The sequence below is a fragment of the Emydura macquarii genome, unplaced genomic scaffold, assembly GCF_026122565.2.
Source record: "Emydura macquarii macquarii isolate MOO-44397 ecotype Brisbane River unplaced genomic scaffold, CSIRO-AGI_Emac_v2 contig_1390, whole genome shotgun sequence".
In the NCBI taxonomy this organism is placed as follows: domain Eukaryota; kingdom Metazoa; phylum Chordata; order Testudines; family Chelidae; genus Emydura; species Emydura macquarii.
The window spans coordinates 14816767-14835733 of NW_027131527.1; the positions used below are offsets into that span (position 1 = coordinate 14816767).

Sequence of the window (18967 nt, forward strand, 5' to 3'; positions counted from 1 at the left end):
ATTTTCTCTGGAGTTTGGACCTTGACTATACCTTGACCATGAAATTTGAACTTTGACAAAAAATAATTGATTACCCATGCTTTAGAGGCAACTTTAAAGGAAAACTTGAGTACTCTTCTAAGCCCTGCTTCTCATTACAAGAAATTTAATAAATCACTGAACATATTTTGGGGGAAAAAGGGTCAAATATAATTTTTAAGAAAGAGCTGTCATTCTGCCATTCTGGGAACAGGAAATGCAACCAGGGAATTGACTGCATGAAAGGAGATGGCTTTCAAAATTGCTATTTTCTCTAAATCGTTTGGTAAAATTAACAAAAAGCAAATCTCAAGGCACCTCTGTTTGTAGTATGTAGCTTTCTCCTGTTTTTCAACCACCACTCAGGGTCATTAAATGCAGTGTTGGCTCCTGGCTTTAGGTATACTAGGAAATATACATTCCTCCAAACCTCTCATCACTTGTATTTATATCTTTGTTAAGGTTTGGGAAGATAAGGTAAATAGCATGCAAAGTTCTCAAAGAAGTTAAACTGAACACCAAGAGTGCAGAGAAACAACAGGAGAGGTTAGAAATACGGGGGAGCAAGAGAGCCAGCCTAAAAAAATGCAAACACATACATCAGTGCAAACACACACACTGAAGACAATACACAATGGAAGGGAGACATCTGGAAAATAGTAAATCTGAAAGTAAATCAGATAGCAAATCAGGTTAATGTGCAGCATAATATGGTGGTAAAAGAAGGCAATGTAATTTTGGGCAGTATACATTAAGGCCTAACAGATCACGGCTGCACTCACTGCATATAGTACAATACTACAGTGTGGGCTAGGAAGATGTTAATAAGTAGGAGAGAATTCAGAGAAGAGGAGAATAAAGAGGACTGGAGGTACTGAATTATTAGATTAAAATAATTAAGTATGTAGAGACTAGCTGCATGATGACTAGGTGCAGAAGTATGTTAAGGTTGCCTCTTTTTGACCTGAGCAGCTAGTCAAAGTTCAGGGCTCTGGGAATATTTCAGTTTGAAGTAGAAATTGATGGAATTCGGTACTTTGTTTGAGGCAATCTTGTTTGTTTACAAGAAACGTACAAAGTCATGGTTCTCCAAACACAAGAGGAGAAACCAAGAACAAAAGGAGCAGTTCCAATATGCCAGAATTGGATTGCTTTACATCCAAAGATAAATCCAATGTGTGTGTACAAATTACTATCTGCATATGTCTCCATCACTGGAGTGAGTTTTGTTCAGGTGCATGCAGTCATGTCACCCTCCAGGGGCTGCAGCCTGATGATACTTATCTTCCTTTGTAAAGAGCTTTGAGATCTACTGATGAAAAGTGCTATATAAGAGCTAGGTGGTATTATTATTATTACTACAAAGGATTTAGGGCCTGATCAAACACCCTGTAAAGTCAATAGACAGATGCCTATTGATTTCAGTGGGTACTGAGTCAGGCCATAAGCACCAATATGTCTGCACAGATGCAACCATTTCACAGGATATTACTAATTTTTAATTGCTCAGTTAGTATGTTCTGATTAGCTGGGAACAGTTTGCTGGTGAGTGCACAGCACGTCAGTAATGTGCAATTTGTTTCCCTATGTAGATCCCTAAAGGCTTTAAACATTTTCAGAAAATGGAGGCAGCCTTTTTCTTCTTGTGCAAACAGAAAGGGAGTAGAATGGGAGCTTTCTTATGGTCATACAAGTGATTTAGTGTCCACTACTACAGTTCCATATAACCACATTCAGCTTCTTGCTTAACTGTGGACCAAATTGTTCCTGGTGTAACTCCAGTGCTAAGACTGATTTTGGCTCCTTCGGCCTACTTGTAATGTTTGAAACAAACAACATTAGAGGTGGCATTTTGTTGCAAGAGGACAGGGTCAAGGTATTCTTCATATAAAAAAAATTCTTACAGTTTAGAACTGCTCCTTGAAAGTGAAACTTACATACTTTCCTTAATGAATTAGTTTTCCTCTATCATATAGTGGTATTCATTTGGTATTGTAGAGTTGTTCATGAATGCTGAACTGCTGGGAATTAAATATTTATTCTTATGGAAAACTTAACTACATGGCTTTTGCAAATAGACAAGGAAAAATCCCCAAAGTCAAATCAAATTCTGGACCGTCCAACTTTTATTGTCCTTTTAAACTGTCTGGTATGTACATCTGCAGCACAGTCTCCAATAACATGCTCACTGTTGTTGAATATAATAGCACTAGGAAAATGCCATAGCCCAAGGCAAAGAGCAGTAGCTTACTGAGGCAGTTTCTCCTCCTGCAAACTAACTAGCAATTCAGCAGCAAGACACTATAATGGATGGTTCAGAAGTGTCTAAACAAGTTATCACACATTGCTTAGAACTACAACAGTTCCTTCACTAGCAAGGGTCATACCTTTCCATCTACTATTTACAGGAGCGCTGGGTTGACATTTTCAAAGCCAACTATGGAATCTGAACAACCAACTCTCAATGAAGTTAATGGTAGTTGTGTCTAAATCCCAGAGTCAGCTTTGAAAATCTCAACTCTGATATTTAAAGGTTACAGCTTGACTTAATGTTCACAAATTTCTGGCTCCTTTTGAGAAATCTATTTGGTGGTGGTTTTTTTTTTTTAAACTGCATTTACCCAAAACAGAAAACCATTGGGGGGGGGGGGGGGGATATGAAGTTGCTGATGACAGAACTTTACTTTGTATGGAAAACTGGCATATTACAATTAATGTAATTCCTTACAAACAAACAGATCAGATGATTTAAATTCTAATTTTTAGTATACAGTAGCTTTCTACACACAATACTAGAAAGCTCTACAGCTCATGCTGCTTGTGCCTGCAGAAAGCTTAATCCCCTTTGTCACTGACAACTGGACTTTGCCAACCTTGGAAGGCAGCAGTGTGGTCAGCAGAAAAAGCATCCTGCATCAACTCTGCATAATTCATTGTTAGGGTGCATTCCTCAGTTTCACAGGTGACATGTCAGAAATTGTAACTGTTTGCACTGTCCTCACCTCTGACTTGTTTCCCCACTAATTACTTGTCAGCACACAAGACAACAGACCAAGTGGCACAAACAGTCACACCCTCTCACATTATAAACATTTATTTATAGATGTACAATTGTATAATTCATTCTAAATCAAGAAATACAGATTCTGTGAGTATCCTTTAGGATCTATGCTTTATTGCACATAGCGCTTACCATCCATGGATATCTAGTTGAGAAATCAAAAGGTTTGGGTGGATGGGCACTGGAGCAGGAGTGCCATTTTGCAAGATGTCAGCACCTTTTGCAAACATGAGTTGTCCCTCACATTTCCCCTCCAACATCTCTTAACACTGGGTAGCTCTTGTGCCTCTGTAAACAGCATTTATTCCAAAATGTTTTATTTCCAACATACCCCTTTCCAAAGACCTGGGGATATCTTTTAAAACTTGAAATCATATCAGATTTATGACAATAATGGGATAGTAAGGCTTACAATGAACAGGAGGACTCAGAACCATTTTGCTAAATAAATATCCAGTTAAAAAATAGAGCTTGTCCATTTCAAACAACAAATAGAAATAAAACCATCTGGCCTTTCACTCTTCTCCCAGCCCCTCACCACCTTACTTGGCAGTTGTTGCTATTTTGATAAATTTCCCGCATAAAGGAACTCTGAAAACAGTTCTTATAGGAAACGTATTTAGGCAAAAATTAACATCAGGGCAGAGAAGAATCCAGTTTATGCCGTTAATGGTAACTTAGCTCATTCAACTTTTGCTTCTCTCACTCCACTTGTCAAAGAGACACACTGGGTTTATAATAATCTTGAGCACTACCCACTGCTCTAATCCAGGGCCTGCTTGCTCAAGCAGGTAAACCCAAGGCTTTTAGCAGCATCATTTCTGCTTCTAAAATGCATGATGGGCAAAAACCATTGCTATAAAATGGGCAAAATTTAGTGGTGATCTAGCTTCAGCTGTACTGCGAAGCCCAATTAAGCAACTGGGGATTAACCATCCCTCTCTTTCTGATCTCCCAGCAAAACTGCTTTCACCAAAAGCAATCCAAGGCTCTGATTTTTTGAGATGGCAATACAGGTTTAAACATCAGAAGTGTTATGCCAAGATAACAGCCATATTCCAACTAGCAGTCTGCTGGATGAGGAACTCTGAGTTTAGGAAAGAGAAGAACAAAAGGGCTCGTGGCAAAACCTGTTTACAGAACTAATGCTGCATACTGATTACAAAGCAGAAATAATGCGGACTCCGGGGAAAAAAAAAGTCACACACACACCAAACCGAACACTGATGAGCTAAGACCATTTAGGACAATCTTCTCCTTGCTGTACAAGAATCCAGCACTCAGTTGACCTGTCACTAATTAAATCAATATAGCAAAAACAAATCAGAAGTCTGGACAATTTTAAGAAATAATCTTGCTACAGATTTAGAGATTCTTTTATAAAAAAGAAAAAGTCTCGAAGTTATATTTTTCTCACCAAAATAAAAAATAAAATAAAATAAATGCAATGTTATCAAATGTGGCAACTTGAAATAGGACAAGTATGCAGGGCTGGATGGCCCCCCCAAAACAGGCTAGAGTTCACACTTTACAGTTTGGTTACTAAATTGGGCAGAAAACTAAATAATTTAATCCAATCCCTGCATAGTTAAAAGTACAACATACATACAGCTATAAATTAATTCTAAATAGATTGATTCTTTTCTTTTTAATTGGTTTTTAGTCCTAAAAAAAATCTTGCGATTTCTCTCTCCGTTCGAAGTGACCAGTGCAATCATGGAAGGGTCTCCTTCTGCTTCATGGCTTGCGGCAGTTTGTTTTTTTATACTCTACACTTGTTCTCATGGTTGCTGTATCCTAGGAGAGACCAGACTGTCGCACTCTAGTGGTGTTGGAAAGATGGGGAGAAGACAGGCAGTTTTATTTCTTAACTGCTGCAGGAGGCATCTCACATTGGAGATAGAGATAGAGATAGAGACAGAGAGGAGAGGGCAGTTGTGCGTTGCTAATTCTCCAATTCCATTTTAATTTAAGGTTTGATTCTTTAAATATAAAGTCTGTCACCTTGGCTCAGTGCACTTCACCAAAAGTCTTCAGGCCTTTCAAGAGTCTGGGAATAAAAGTGGTAATGGTGTCAGTTTCCAATCCATGATAATAATTTAACAGAAAACACCTTCCCCACCCCCTCCATCAAATTACAGGTAACATGGCTAATTGAAAAATGCTAAAGCAGCCCTTTGTTACAGCTACACTCTTCCTTAGACCACAGATATGCTAAGTGAGAGAGAGAGAGAGAGAGAGAATTTAATTAAAATGTTTCCATTTAATAAGAGCAGGAACAGTTATCAAAACAAGGTACAGGGCATATCAAAGAAGAAAAATCCTAAATGGAAGACAGACTCAAGAATGGCAGACACATGAGCTCAGAATGTGCTCCAGAGGACTGATACTAAGAGCTAAATTTACAAACGTACTTTACCTGCCAAAAAACCCAACCCTAACCCTCCTAACTTACTTGTATACACAACTGAAGTGACCATATGCCTGACATACAAAATAACCTTTTTGCAGGTGTAATGGGTGTGCGCACATCTGAAAATATGGTGCTAAGTCTCATTTTGTTCCCCACTAATAAGCCCCTTCTTTCAATTCAATTTGTGGGAGATGGGGAAAGCCTGTGTGTTTTATATTCATCCTGTTAGTTCCTGCTTTTGCAAAAATCAGACCAAATAATGACTGAGAAAGAGACTCCACGCCCTAGGCCAAATTTTAATTTATTTGTATACAGTCCTCCTTTGAGTAATCTTGTGCTACTTTCATTTACGCCATTTAAACTGCCACCACAGTGCTCTGGTTCAGGTTTACCATGCCATGGTGCTGTGAAGACACCATGAGTCTCTAGTACTCTCAGTTGACTTCCCCCTGACTCACAAACATGCCCAAGCCTTTCACTTTGCACTCAGAAATCTGACAGCCACAATGCTATGAAACAAATGAGAGCTGGAAGAGCATTTGTGGTGCTAGCATGCAAATTAAACCAACCATCCCACTGAAGGTTTATATGCTTGACAGAGGCTTATGCTTTCTCTTTGTTATACAAGTCCATTGAGAGGAGAGATCCATGAAGATCTAGAGCTCAACTAGAGATTTAAATATGTATAAAAATCAATGATGTGCCATGCTTCAGTGTCACAGGAAAATCACTAGCTCGTACTTAGACCTCTGCTGAGTAGTCTGTTAGTGACTATCCATGCATGGAGGCTTGAACTTCAGACAGTCTGCTACAGCTTGGGGTGCCCATCCTCTGTGCTCTTTGATACAGATCTGAATCTCCAAAGTAACGTGCCCGGTATAACAAGCCTTCCTCTGAAAAGAAAAAATTCCAACATTAAAACAATCATCCACCAAGATTTGAAGTGTGATGTATTCACCAAGGGCCAAATGTATCACCTCCTCAACCTCCTATTGATTTCAGTGGAAACATGATATGGCCCTCAAATTCTTCAGGGCCAGATGAAGTACAGTGAGAGGATAAGGGAATACCTGATGTCCTTTGGAACTGAATGAAAGTGATCTTTGTCAGCAGGACTGCAATGGCTCATCCTAAGGGAAGCTTTAGATATCTGGAGGGAATTGGAAGTAGCCCTCGTGTAATAAATGAACAACATGGGGGAACTGAGGGTAGCCTGATAGTGTGGGGAAGAAGAAATATGGTGAATCAGAGTTTATCACTTTAGCTTAGTTCATTGCATCGCTCTGCAGCAACAACATTGGTTGACTCAGGATAGCAATGTCAGGCCCCAAAAGGTGTCACATTCAACACTTCTTGGGCAGAAAGATAGCTAGCATGTTGTGTGGATCCAAGAAAGCTTTGGAATCTCTTTTTTTATCCCATACAAATAATAATGCCAATATATTTGCACACAAATCCCACACTGGGCATTAGTTCAAAGCAGCTGTAATCATCTGCTATTGTACAGTCATTTGAGAAAGGGGTCAATAGATGGTGGAGTCAATAAAATGTTATCTTAGATGATAAACCCTTGAGAGTTACACAGTCATAAAAAAAACTTCTGAAAATGAGGAGGATTCCATTTTTCACCTTGTAGATGCTCTGATATGGTTATAAAGGGTTATAAAGATATATGCTTTGTAAGCACTAAATCACTTTGTTCTAAAATGGCATGATAACCACAGGGCTATAAATAAGGAAACATCAGGAAACTCCTGAGAGAGTCTCCTGGCCCTACTTTTCCCATCCCTCAGGAAATCAGAGAATTCTGTTCATATCCCACTGACATGGCAGAGAAGCTCCACCAAATGTAGCTGCTGTACTGATCATTTCTATAATATTGTTTAAAAATATTATACTGGACAGAGGTGACTGATTTGTCATCAAATAGTTGTAGACACAGGACCCATGGGCTGCCTCAGGTCCTACACGGCAATGAAATTATGATTGAGCTATCAGAGATTTATGTATCTCAGTTTCTACTCAAGGACTTTTTTCTAACACAAATCAGACTTTCTGTGGTCCCAAAAGGTTTCCATTCCTTCCACCATGCCACTCACTCTGTTGCTTTTCCTTCCAGCAATTATTTCTAAGGTTTGCAATGTAATCGTCTTCCACGCTCCTCTCAACATTTTTGAGGTTTGTGCCAGTGTACTCTTCTGCAAAGTTCTCAGCTACGTAGTAAGCTACTTTCAAGTGCTCGGTCACTCTCCTGTGTATGTGACCAACAGACCTAGTCCAGGGAGAAAAGCCAAAATAGTAAATGTTATTCAAGCACCAAGTAGAAATTTGTGGACAAGCAATACCTAATATGCATTATCAATCTACTCAAAGGACATATCCTTCCTGTACACTTGCAGTTTTGGTAAGGAGAGTTTCAGCTCTGGTGGAATTGACATAGTGGAACATTCTACTGGGTGGAAATTAAACCTACCTAGCCAACCAATCAAGACTCCCCTTAGCTACCCGGGTGTGCTTCAGAACACTGGGGTATCTTAGGTGTTGACTGCCAGAGGACTCCATAAATGTTTCAGAATTAAGTGCTCATTACAATCTTCAACAGCTCCTCAGCAGTTAGATTTTGAAATCCTTTTGCTACTTCCTTCCCAAGCACACGGCCCTTCTCCTTCATGAGGTGCCCAAAAGATGTTGTGTGTGTCTATTTATGAATCTCTGAAGCTGTTGCATCTCGAGCTGAAGACTAAGACAAACCAGTATTTCAGAAATATATTTGTTCACAGAATGAAGTCAGAATGTAGGTCAAAGTAGAACAAAGACACTGCTGTCAAAACTCCCTGATAGCTAAGCTTACTCAATAGGGCTGTCTGCTTGATGAATCCACCCCTCAGCTCCTCTCACTGGAGATTGCTACTAATCCCCAGAGTGGCACATTGCTCTATCTAGCAACATGTTGTAGCATCCACTGTTGCTGCAGAAAAGGAGGTAGGTTCCCCTTTCCCCCTACCCTCCTCCTCCCAATTCCTTCCCTCTTTATTCAAGACAGGGAAAAGGGTATTCTCTTCTAATTCACTGACCAACATTTCAGCCAGAGTAAATGTAGAGATATGTTCCTCAGAAAGGTTCACCTACAGATGTGAAGTAAGGGCTGTCTAAACATGGAGTTGTTTCTGATTAACTCCAGGTGTGGACACACTTATACCAAAAGAGTGCCTTGTTCCTCTTTAGCTTAATCTAATTCGAAAACAGGGGAACAAGCATGCCCTTCTTGCCACTCAAAACAAAGTCCAAGATTCTTCACAGGCTTGAATCACAGTCCTGTGTGTTATGTCAAGAAAGGAGACTGCATTTTGTACACGTGAAAAGAATCATTATATTTATCATTTGATGAGCTCCATGAGTTTGCTTGGTACTGTAAAAACTAGAGGAGGAACACGACCCGAGAAGCCTAAAACCTCAAGTTAGACAAGCAATGATTCAGACACATGCCATCAGGCTACGATTAAATATCAAGGTGGTGCAAATTTAAAAACACAAGACAATTATTTTATTGTTTATTGTTGAAAGACATGGCACAAGTGGGGCTTATGAAGGGAGCTGAATGATAAAAAGGTGATTTGTCTGACAATTTAGGAGCTCGTCTACCATTCTCAATGATAGCATAATTATATAATCAATCAGCCCTTTCTGGCTGTTGAATCAGATTCCAACCTCTTGACCAGCGCTGCAACACTAAGCTCCACTTAGTGTCAAGACAAGTGGCAAGTGCAAATTTCAGTTTTTCACAAAAGGCAAGGCAATGGAGCAGACTACCTCTGTGAGCTAACAGCACTATCTGCTGGCACAGAAGAGTGCATTTTCACTCCACCTCCAGAGTTTCACTGACACCACAACTACACGCCTGTGTTTCATTCTGTTTGGTTGAAACATGCAAAAAAGAGGACATTTTTATTCTGGGATTTTTCCCATTTGGATGAAACAGCTGATTTGCTTCTCATGAGCAAACACTAAGATTCTGAAATTGGTTCACTTGCCTTTCCCAGCCTATACATGGGCTTTCAGTTCAGTCCCCTCTGTGGGAGGGGTGCACACCCTGACAAAGGCGAGCAAGTGGTGAGCCTGTGGCAGGAGACATACCATGCTTCCACAGCAAGGTCCTTGAAAACGTAGGTTAAAAATAGTGGCAAAAGCTGAACTCTAACAGGCAGAGTATAAAATTCTTAAATAGTTACAAGTCTATACAGGAAAACAATGTATCAACTCTAGCATCAGTGTGAGCCTTACAGCTTGCAGGTCTCCAAGTAAGAGTGGGCCTACAAACTGCTCTATGGAGCAGGATTCAGTGGCAGTGAAAAATGTAGGGCTCTGAGTCGCCTGTTCTCCTGTTCAGCTACCGGGGGAGGAGACTAGCTGGCAAGTTTCCTCCATCTAAGGTCCCACACCTGGCTAAAGCTTTTTTCATATATAAGCCTCATCTTCATCAATATAGAACACACATGAACAAGATGTTTTAAAGTGTAATTACAGTCAGAACAGAGACTATAAAAATAACATTGCGATATTCTATATTTATCCTCTCAAGGATTTATCCTCTCTCAAGGAGTCCTATCAAATGTGCTTGGTGTTTCTAACTGCCACGTTCACAAAGTTGGCCTGGGATCTGAAAGTTAAGCTGGGTTCTTTATGCATCCTACACCATCACTATTAAAGATTCTGTAACCAGTGAAACTGGTACAAAGAACCCCATCTCCATTAAGCAACTCTATGTGACACCACCCTTTAAGTACTCATAAGAAGTTTCCAATATAAATGTTCTTCCTTTAGTGAGGCGGCTGTCACATGCAAGTCAGAAATCAAGCTCACTCTCTCCCATCTCTGTATTGATCTTGCATGGCTAATATAAGTACAAACTTGTTTTGTCAGTAAAATAAGCAGATCAAACTTAAATACTAAGTGGGAGAGGATATAGTACGTTGAGCAAGAAGGGGTAAATTTTTATATACCCAATTTTCTGACCATAACTGAATTTTAAGGCAAATAGGGCATTTTATTTCTAATAAGCAAACAGCATCCATTGCTTCAATAAAGAACCCAAGCAAACATGTTTTTAATTCAGGGGAATAAAAAGCCATTTAGCTGAAATGCACAACTTTGGAAGAAGTCTTTCCAAAAAATCACATAAATATGTTCCCTGGACTGAGACCTTTGGTGGTTGTGCAAGGCCTCCTGAAAAGCAAGCTGAGCTCCAACTATGTGGGGTGGGTGACTGACAGAAGCCGTAAACATGTGGAAATTCTGTTTTGACACACACAGTATATTCACGCTCACGTGATCTCCGACTTTGAACACGACATATGGATTATTAGCAACCAAACACAACTGTGCAATAATATTCCATGTATCTCTCATCCTCCCCCTATATGCCAGGAATCCCCATACCAGCTAATTTCCTCCCCCCAAAAAAACCAGGTATAAAATACTGGCCACTTGCTTATCATGAAACAACCCACAGAATTTTAAATTAACTGATCACTATGTTTTAATCCTTATCATCCTCCACGTTAGAGATTTTAAACCTGTGACTGGGTTTTAAATCATATCTCTGACATGAAAGGGAGCATGAGTTACTGTGCCTTCCAACAATCCCCAGCCAGGGTTATGACTCTTAAGGAGTGCAACACTTCACTTAGTGATTACAGAATCACTTGTAAGTACGCTCGAGAGTACCTTCAACCACCACTCAATATTTGCCAGTGCTCTGAACTCTCTTGTTACTCATGCAGATCTCAGAAACTGGGGGTTTTTTAAGTGGTGCTAAGAAGTTCCCAGTTAGTTTTAGATTGCGATAGTGCTACTTTTCCGTCAGTCTATTTAAATTGGTTTACAATAGAGAACAATTCTATAAAAGAGTTTCTACTCTGTTTATACCTTGTATTGGGGGCAAACTGCACTAAAGCTTTTAAGGAGAGCAACAGTGATTTTGTTTTTTTATGCTCAAATTTAGCCGTACTTTTCAACTAACATTGCCCACTGAATCCCAGATTTATTCCAGCATCTGTATTTTGTTTGAGCCCTCTTAGGTCCTCTAGTCCATCCCCCTAGCAATGCAGGATTGTTCCTTACACGATAACTAGTGCTTTTCAAGGCATCACCTGTATCTCTATCCTTCATCAACACTGGTCTTTAATTGGCCCAAAGCGTTTGTCGTTGAGCAATACAAACTAATTCCTTCCTCCAAAAGCTAAGCACAAGACCAGTGCAACACTCCCAGCTCCAAAGCACAAGAGGATGGAATCCAGCCAATGTCCTCTGTACATGGCAGTGAACAGCACCAACCATTACAATGCTCCAGAGCGTTTCCATGTTCTGGCGTGTGACTTACCAGAGCCAGAGCCCTCAGCTGAATATTACAAGAGGAGTTCAAAAGAGAGAGAAGAATTTTCTTCATTCTTCCCACAAACGAAGTCTTTGTTTCAGTTTTGTTTACCCTCATCTGAATGCAAGTTCAGTTAGATCCTAGAATTCTCTCCATTCAGCAGGATCCAGAGCTAGACCAGACAAAGGTTCCAATTTTCTGGAATCTTTAAGCTGCTTCGACTTGCTAGAGGAAGTCACAGGAGCCGAGACTGGCCTCTTAGACCTTGGATCCAACGAGAGCCCAGAACTGGAAATCTACCTCAAGGGCCTTAAGGAGAATCTGTTCTGCCATTCCTTGAAAGTTCTGGGTGTGAAAGTCTGGGAGATGGAACATCCAGGAGAGTGGCCCTCTCCCAAGCATTTCAGATTCCTAACGTGGTAGTCCGACACCAGGAAGACAGCTGGGCGTGAAGCACATCTCTTGAATCCCAGATTCTTCTTTTTCTTCAGTCCCAACATAATCTGGAACCGGGCTACTAAATAACTAAACTATCTATATTTACTAAGGTTAAGATTGTGTCGTGGTTACTTTTTGTAAAAATCATGGACAAATCACAGGCAATAAACAAAAATTAACAGAAGCCCAAGACCTGTCTGTGACTTTTACTAAAAATAACAGGGGGGCTGACTGCAGGGGGGGCACCCCCACTGCCCATGGTGGCTGAGAGCTTCCAGGCCTCCACCCTGGCAGCTGAGTTCCTCTCTCCACCCCAGGCCTTGGGGCTGAAGCTGAAGAAAATGCCGTGGAAGTCTATGAAAATCATGGAATCCGTGACAAAATCTTATCCTTAATCATGACAGGAAGAATGGAAAAAAACCTGGATCTGAATGGACTGGAGCAGTTTATTTCCATCTGGCACAGCAGTTGGAACTGAGGTGGTAGAGGACACCGTGTCCTCTTATATAGCCTTTTCCTCAGAACATTCAGAAACACTGATGGGAGAGTAGGAGAGGGCGTGTGAGTACTCTAATGGTCACTTCCTGTAGAACCTTCTACTGTCAGGCAACATGAGGTGGTGCAATATCCAAAAGTGGGAATATGCAGAGCCACTCAAAGAAAAGTGGGATTAAAGAGATTTATTTTTGCTCATTGACTTGCCATCTTTGACTGTGACAATGGGTGCTAACAGATTTCCAAGTCATCCTTCTCAACAACCACAAGTGTTACATAATGTTATTGGGCATGTGAAAGCAATAGGAACAGTGGAAAGGAGAGACAAGAAAACATACCAAAAAGTGAAAATAATATATGAAGATCCCAACTACTAACATGCCAATTCTTTTTTCCAATCACTCTTCCTGCTCCCAGCCCACCCGCCAAGCTAAATATGTATGAGAATAATGGGTACTAACGGCCTGTGGCTCAAACTGTAAGGTGGGCTGGAGACCATCATCTGGCTGAGAGCTGAAACAATGATCAGGATGAGAATAGGCATCAGCTGGACAAACAACCCAAGACCACCCTGAAGGGGAACAGAAATATACAATGGATTGTCAGCAATACATTAACATGCACAAGATTATTTAGTATCTTCCCCTCCCTCACACACCCAATCATACTGTGCTCTTGATCTCACTGATGTGAGTGGGAAATGTGTGCATTAATCAAAGACGCAACAGGACAGACTGTTCTACAGGGTTTAAAAAAATAAAATAAAATAAAATAAAAGGAGCATAAAGAGTACATTTCCAAAGCAGCTTGTGGGAATTTTACTGCCCAGTGATTTCCACCAATAGTAATGGCAGTCATGGGGTTAAATCCCTGAGCACTACTTTGAAACTGTACCTGCAAGTGCTAAAGCTGTCCTACTCATCCCAAACCATCTTCACGTTTTTTGTGGAAAAAAGTCTTGAACATGAGTTTGGAAGGACTCATGTCATTGTTATATTTAAATATTTATCTAGGAGTCACTAATGCATATTTCATGTCCTTCTCAGTCTGTAGGGACTAGTACCACAGCACTAGATAGCTTCCTTAGAAAGTGCTCCCCATTACAATGATATGCAAGATGAGTATGCCTCCCTTTCTGCCTCACCTCTTAAATTCCCTTCACGCTAATCTAGATGATCTGGTCCCAAAGATCTAAGAAAAAACACCCAATGGTATTTTTTTTTAAATATACTGTAGATCAGCCCAGAGTTTAATGGTCTACACTGCCATGAAAGAAATCTGGGTTAGATCTATGGCCCCTCTGTCTCATTTCCCTAGCCAGAAAGGGCAGGGAGCATTGTAGAAGCAGCACATTTGGCCTCTGTGGCAAAAGGAGGCATAGAAATGCCTCCTGTCACTATAAAGTGTCTTCCTGGCTAATTAAAGAGAAGAATGGATGAGAAGTCTTATGGAAGTACTGCTCTGTCTAGTGCTCAATTGGAAAGATAGTGGCATGGTAAATTGAGAATCAGGAGCAACAAATCTCAGAGTTCAGACAGAAAAGAAAAATTGGTAGATGTTTAAATCTTTAAATTTTCTGTCTCCTGGTGTCATCAAGTCTGAAGGTCCCTTCTCTGATGTTTTGGTTTTGCATTTCCGTGTGAATTCATGTATTGAACAGGTTTGGTTCATACAGTCTGCCTCAGAACATATGGGTACCAGAGAGTCATTGAATAAGACAGGTGTTTGGCTAACCATCCCTCTCCAAGCTCATGATCACACCATCTTTGTTATTTTTCTGGCAGTCTTAGATTATAACAGCTTCAAATGGCCCTGATGAGTCAACACTACAGCATCACACCTGCAAGCAGCACGTCCTGGGTCGCAAAATAAGGAGGTGTAGATGTTGTGAGGATTCATGTATAAGGTGGGTACACCCTCCCTATTCAGTTCATCTCTGCTCACTGTTTCAAGAGAAATCTGACTTTTGGAATTAAGTGTTTAGTAAAAGAGAAAACTTCGGTTCATGCCGTATTAAAAAAATGCAGCCACAGTGTATTTGGCTGATGCTATAATTTTATTTCAATATGATGCTATGTCAAACATAAAATTACATTTATTTTCCCATTATTTAAATGGGATCCACTCTGATGGGCTGCATCTGCATATGAAAGTCATGGGAGTATAACTATTAGTAGTTGAAAACAGGCAACTCTGATAGAAAAAAACTAAACTCACTTTCCACTACACTAGAAAAGTACACCACTTTTCTAGGAAACTAGAAAACCAAATGGCCAGTTTAATATAATGGCTTTGACAGCAACCTGTTTTTTTGGTTGCACATGTTAAAACCTTTTTACTTTCCCCTTGCTCTTGTCTCCACTTACATCACCCTGATGTTCTCGTCTGTCATGCCTTTGATGGTAGGTATATCGCATCCTGCCATTGCTGTATACATGAACATTACCTGTGAGCAAAATAAAATCAATTAAAAAGAATCCAGAATACTGAGACATTCTGACAGCTAGCCTGGTAGGTGATGAGATCAAAAGAACTGTGCACACTCTACATCATCCTACCTGATTAAGAATGCAACGCATGGGCGGATTAGGCATAGACAAATCACAATGAAATTCAGAAATGTTCACCTAAACCACCCTGAGATGTTGGTTGGAGTTTTAGCCAGGTGCCACCGAGTAATGACACTGCAGCGTCACCCTAGAAAACAATAATGGAGGCATCTTTAAAAAGGGTACCTGACAGGGTTGGCTGAGCTGTGAGGGTGAATGCCAACTCAGCAGGGATGATAAAAGGATTTTTAAGGAAGAATTTGGATTCACTGCCTGGTAAGCATTTAGGAAATGCATGGCGAGTCCTAAACTAAACAATGTTACTACCAGAAGATTATTCCCAAGGTGGAAGAGAGCCAAGTAGAAGGGTAATTGATGGATGGTCCACATTATTTGTGTGGCCAAACTGGAGGACTTCAGGGTGGATGGAGACACTGTGCAAGTTTCTTCAATACTGGGTAGTGCTGAATTTTAGATTATAACCAATAAGTCATAATAATAGTAATTTTTCCTAGTTTCCCGAACATAAAAAACTGCTTCCTTTTATAATTAAGTATAAAGTTTCTACATCTGTTGTCTCTACTTAGCTGTAGTTCTGAATATTAGAAAAAACCTTACTATTACCCTGCTTATGAATTCACAAGGTAATTGGGAAGAAGAAATTATAACCAAATCTAACAGTGATCTTTCTGTTATCTCAGTAGTTCCTTCACTTGAACACCTACTCCATTAAAGCTAGTACAATGAATACTAGTAAAAGCTTTATGAATGCTTCTGCAAGTACTTAATGTTATTGTGCTATTCCTCAGGTAAGACCTATACTTAGGATAGGGAATAACACAATAACTTTAGCTGCTTGTAAAAGGAAAACTGTAAGGATTTTAATGGTGACAATTGTACAAAGGGTATTTGGGAGACAACTCCTTGCCCTGATCAATTTATATAGACAATATAGAGATTTAATTTCAGTTTGAACAAATTTTAATCATGTTCTAGAGAAGTCCCTAAATGTTCATTATGATTAGATTTGGCTAGAATGGGGAAGCCATGACTACTTGGTACCTCCTTGACATATATATAGAAATAAATATTTTGACTAAATTTTGTGAAGGGAGAGATATGAAAGTAGAGTGAAAGAACTGGAGACTGATACCTGCTAGTTTTAGTGTCTTAGTTGTGCTGCACAGCAGATGTTGAAGAAGCAGTGTAGGACAGAGATCTCTTCCTTGTGGTTAGTGGCCTAGAAGTTAGTATGTTTATTCTTATGAAGAGGGTATTAATACTTCCTCAAAATAGGCTTCTAAAAACTAGTGTAAAAAAGTAACTTAAAAAAATGTTTAAGCCAAATTTAAAAAGGTGAATATGACCAGGATGCAAACATCCATTTGAGGGCATAAGAATTCCAGCTCTGATGACACTACCTGCTGCTTCAACAAGCTGTTTGTCCCCTGGTTCGAGTTCTCAGAGCTCTAATCTTAACCATGTAGTTTCCGTCAGTAATGGACAATCACTTGTGAAGGAGAACTCTGATCTAGTTGAACTGTTGAGAGGAACACAGCTCATCACCCTCATGCTGCCAAATAAACCATTATGGCATTATTGTTCTGTCACAAGGTTGGCAGCAAAGATAGCCGAATGGAACCACCCTGCCCAACAGAGCAGATTAAAACTTGGCAGGCTTACTAGAAGGAAATCCACCACCAAAGAACATGTTGAAGAGATCCTCAGGTGAGATGTCAGCTTCAAATCCACGGTGGAAGTCTGTGTGACTGTGTCCATGTCTGGAAAGGTTGACTTTCTCATCTCCAAATTGGTCATACTGCTTCCTCTTCTCTGAATTGCTCAATACTGCATATGCATTACCAATGGCTGAAATAGTGGCAGAAAAGAAGCAGTTAACCTCTTTCTCCTAGTAATACAGTCCCCTTTTCTGAAGAAGTTTTGCATCTGCAAACTGACAGGTGCCATTACATAGGTTACATTGTCAACTATCCGACCTCTTTAAAAGGGTACTTATCATCCCTGAGTATTAGAGGCTGGATGCAAATAGAAGAAGACAACAAGGCCATTTGATGAAATGATTGAGACATTAATTAACTCAAACCAAGGATCAATACCCACAGTGCTATTTCATTAAAATCCTGGGTTGACAGAGATATCCTTCCAGATGATTCAGAAACTATACATTCCTGGAAGGATACTGTCAAGGTTACTGGCTCTACATTTTACTGAGTTTAAAAGTTGTTTTTATTTGACAGACAAAATGGGTGAGGTAATATCTTTTACTGGATCAACTGCTGCTGGGGAAAGACACAAGCTTTTGAGCTACACAGAGCTCTTCATCAGGTCTCCCCTATCTACCTACGAGTTTCTGTTCCTAACTCTGCAGAGTACCTTTTTTTACTTGTAAGGATTAATTTTCAGATTAATTTCTTGAGCCATGAGAAATGATATATTGAAGCATGACTTTACTTGGAAAATTTACTCTAAAAATGACATTATGGGATTCCAAGTTTATTGTCTAAAAATATAATTTCACAGAAGTAACAACATGGCTCGAATCACTGAAAGGCCCAAAACACACAAATACAACATCAAAGAAATCCTGGGAAAAGGTATTGTCCATGCAGGTTACAGGTCTCAGAAATTTCCACAAACCAGAGGGAAGAAGGACAATTAAGAAAAACAGCTTATGCAGCATTGTGACAGTGGAAAAGTACTGAAACTAAACCCTAGTCTCCTTTCCTGATGACTCCCTCCTTCCACTCTTGCCTCACTGTAACCAACCTGCAAGAATGCTTACTTGCAGCTTTACTGCTGCTAAATTTGCATTTCCATCTACATTTGCATTTCCTTTTCTTTACACACCTCCATTTATCAATTCCCCTATCTACCTACCTGAGAGTTTCTGTCCCTGCCTCTGCAATAGTCCATTTTCTCTCCTCATCCTTGATTATATAACATGGTGTGATAACTTATGAATGAGGAGGATATATACAAGTTAATTGTATTAAAGTTGATGGAGGAGTTTTCAGTATAAGCCTTGTGAGGCTTTCTCCTTCAGATAGATTTGTGTAACTTCTCCTTTCCTATTGATGCACATGTTGCCAGAGTAGCAAGAGGGTTTATCTATATGGGAAAGTTATGCCAGTATAAATTAAGGTATGAATTTATACCACTATAATTATGCTGGTATAATGCCTCACGCAGACACCCTTATTCAGAAATAAGAGAGCCTTTGCTTGATTCATCTTATATTGCTTTGGAAGGGATTTAAGATAAACTGAAAAAAGCCACTCTTATGCTGGAATAAAGCCATATCTGCCCTACAGAGCTTTTGCCAGTATAGCTATACCAGAAAATCTCCCTTATGTAAATGCAGCAGAAGCCGACAGAAAGGGTTCTTCTGCTAGCATAGTTACACCTCCTCTCCAAATGACATTAGCTATGCCGATAGAAGCACTCTCCTGTTGGCAGAGTTGGTCTACTCTGGCAGTTTTGTCGGCATAGCTATGTCAGTTGGATTGGGGGTGTGTGTAGTTTTTTCCATTCTCCTAGCTGACATAACTTTGTAATGTAGACCAGACTTAATAATGTCTATGTGGGCAGCTATTCTGGTA

The 18967-nt window shown here is 39.9% G+C and overlaps 1 protein-coding gene across 4 annotated transcripts in view; it reads right to left on the reverse strand.

The window, feature by feature from the left end:
* Positions 1 to 3096: 3096 nt before the first annotated feature.
* DNAJB12 (DnaJ heat shock protein family (Hsp40) member B12) overlaps positions 3097 to 18967 on the reverse strand; it is a 30038-nt gene continuing 14167 nt past the window's right edge. For 3 of the 4 annotated variants that reach the window (XM_067552723.1, XM_067552726.1, XM_067552725.1), the window contains exons 4-9: positions 17031 to 17216; positions 15165 to 15244; positions 13260 to 13369; positions 7592 to 7764; positions 6234 to 6385; positions 3097 to 5129 (exon numbers count right to left, since the gene is read on the reverse strand). In XM_067552723.1, the coding sequence (XP_067408824.1) occupies positions 6264 to 6385; positions 7592 to 7764; positions 13260 to 13369; positions 15165 to 15244; positions 17031 to 17216 (671 nt within the window). In that variant the 3' untranslated portion in view covers positions 3097 to 5129; positions 6234 to 6263. The remainder of the gene's footprint in view (positions 5130 to 6233; positions 6386 to 7591; positions 7765 to 13259; positions 13370 to 15164; positions 15245 to 17030; positions 17217 to 18967) is intronic. The other variant, XM_067552724.1, reaches the window with a different exon arrangement.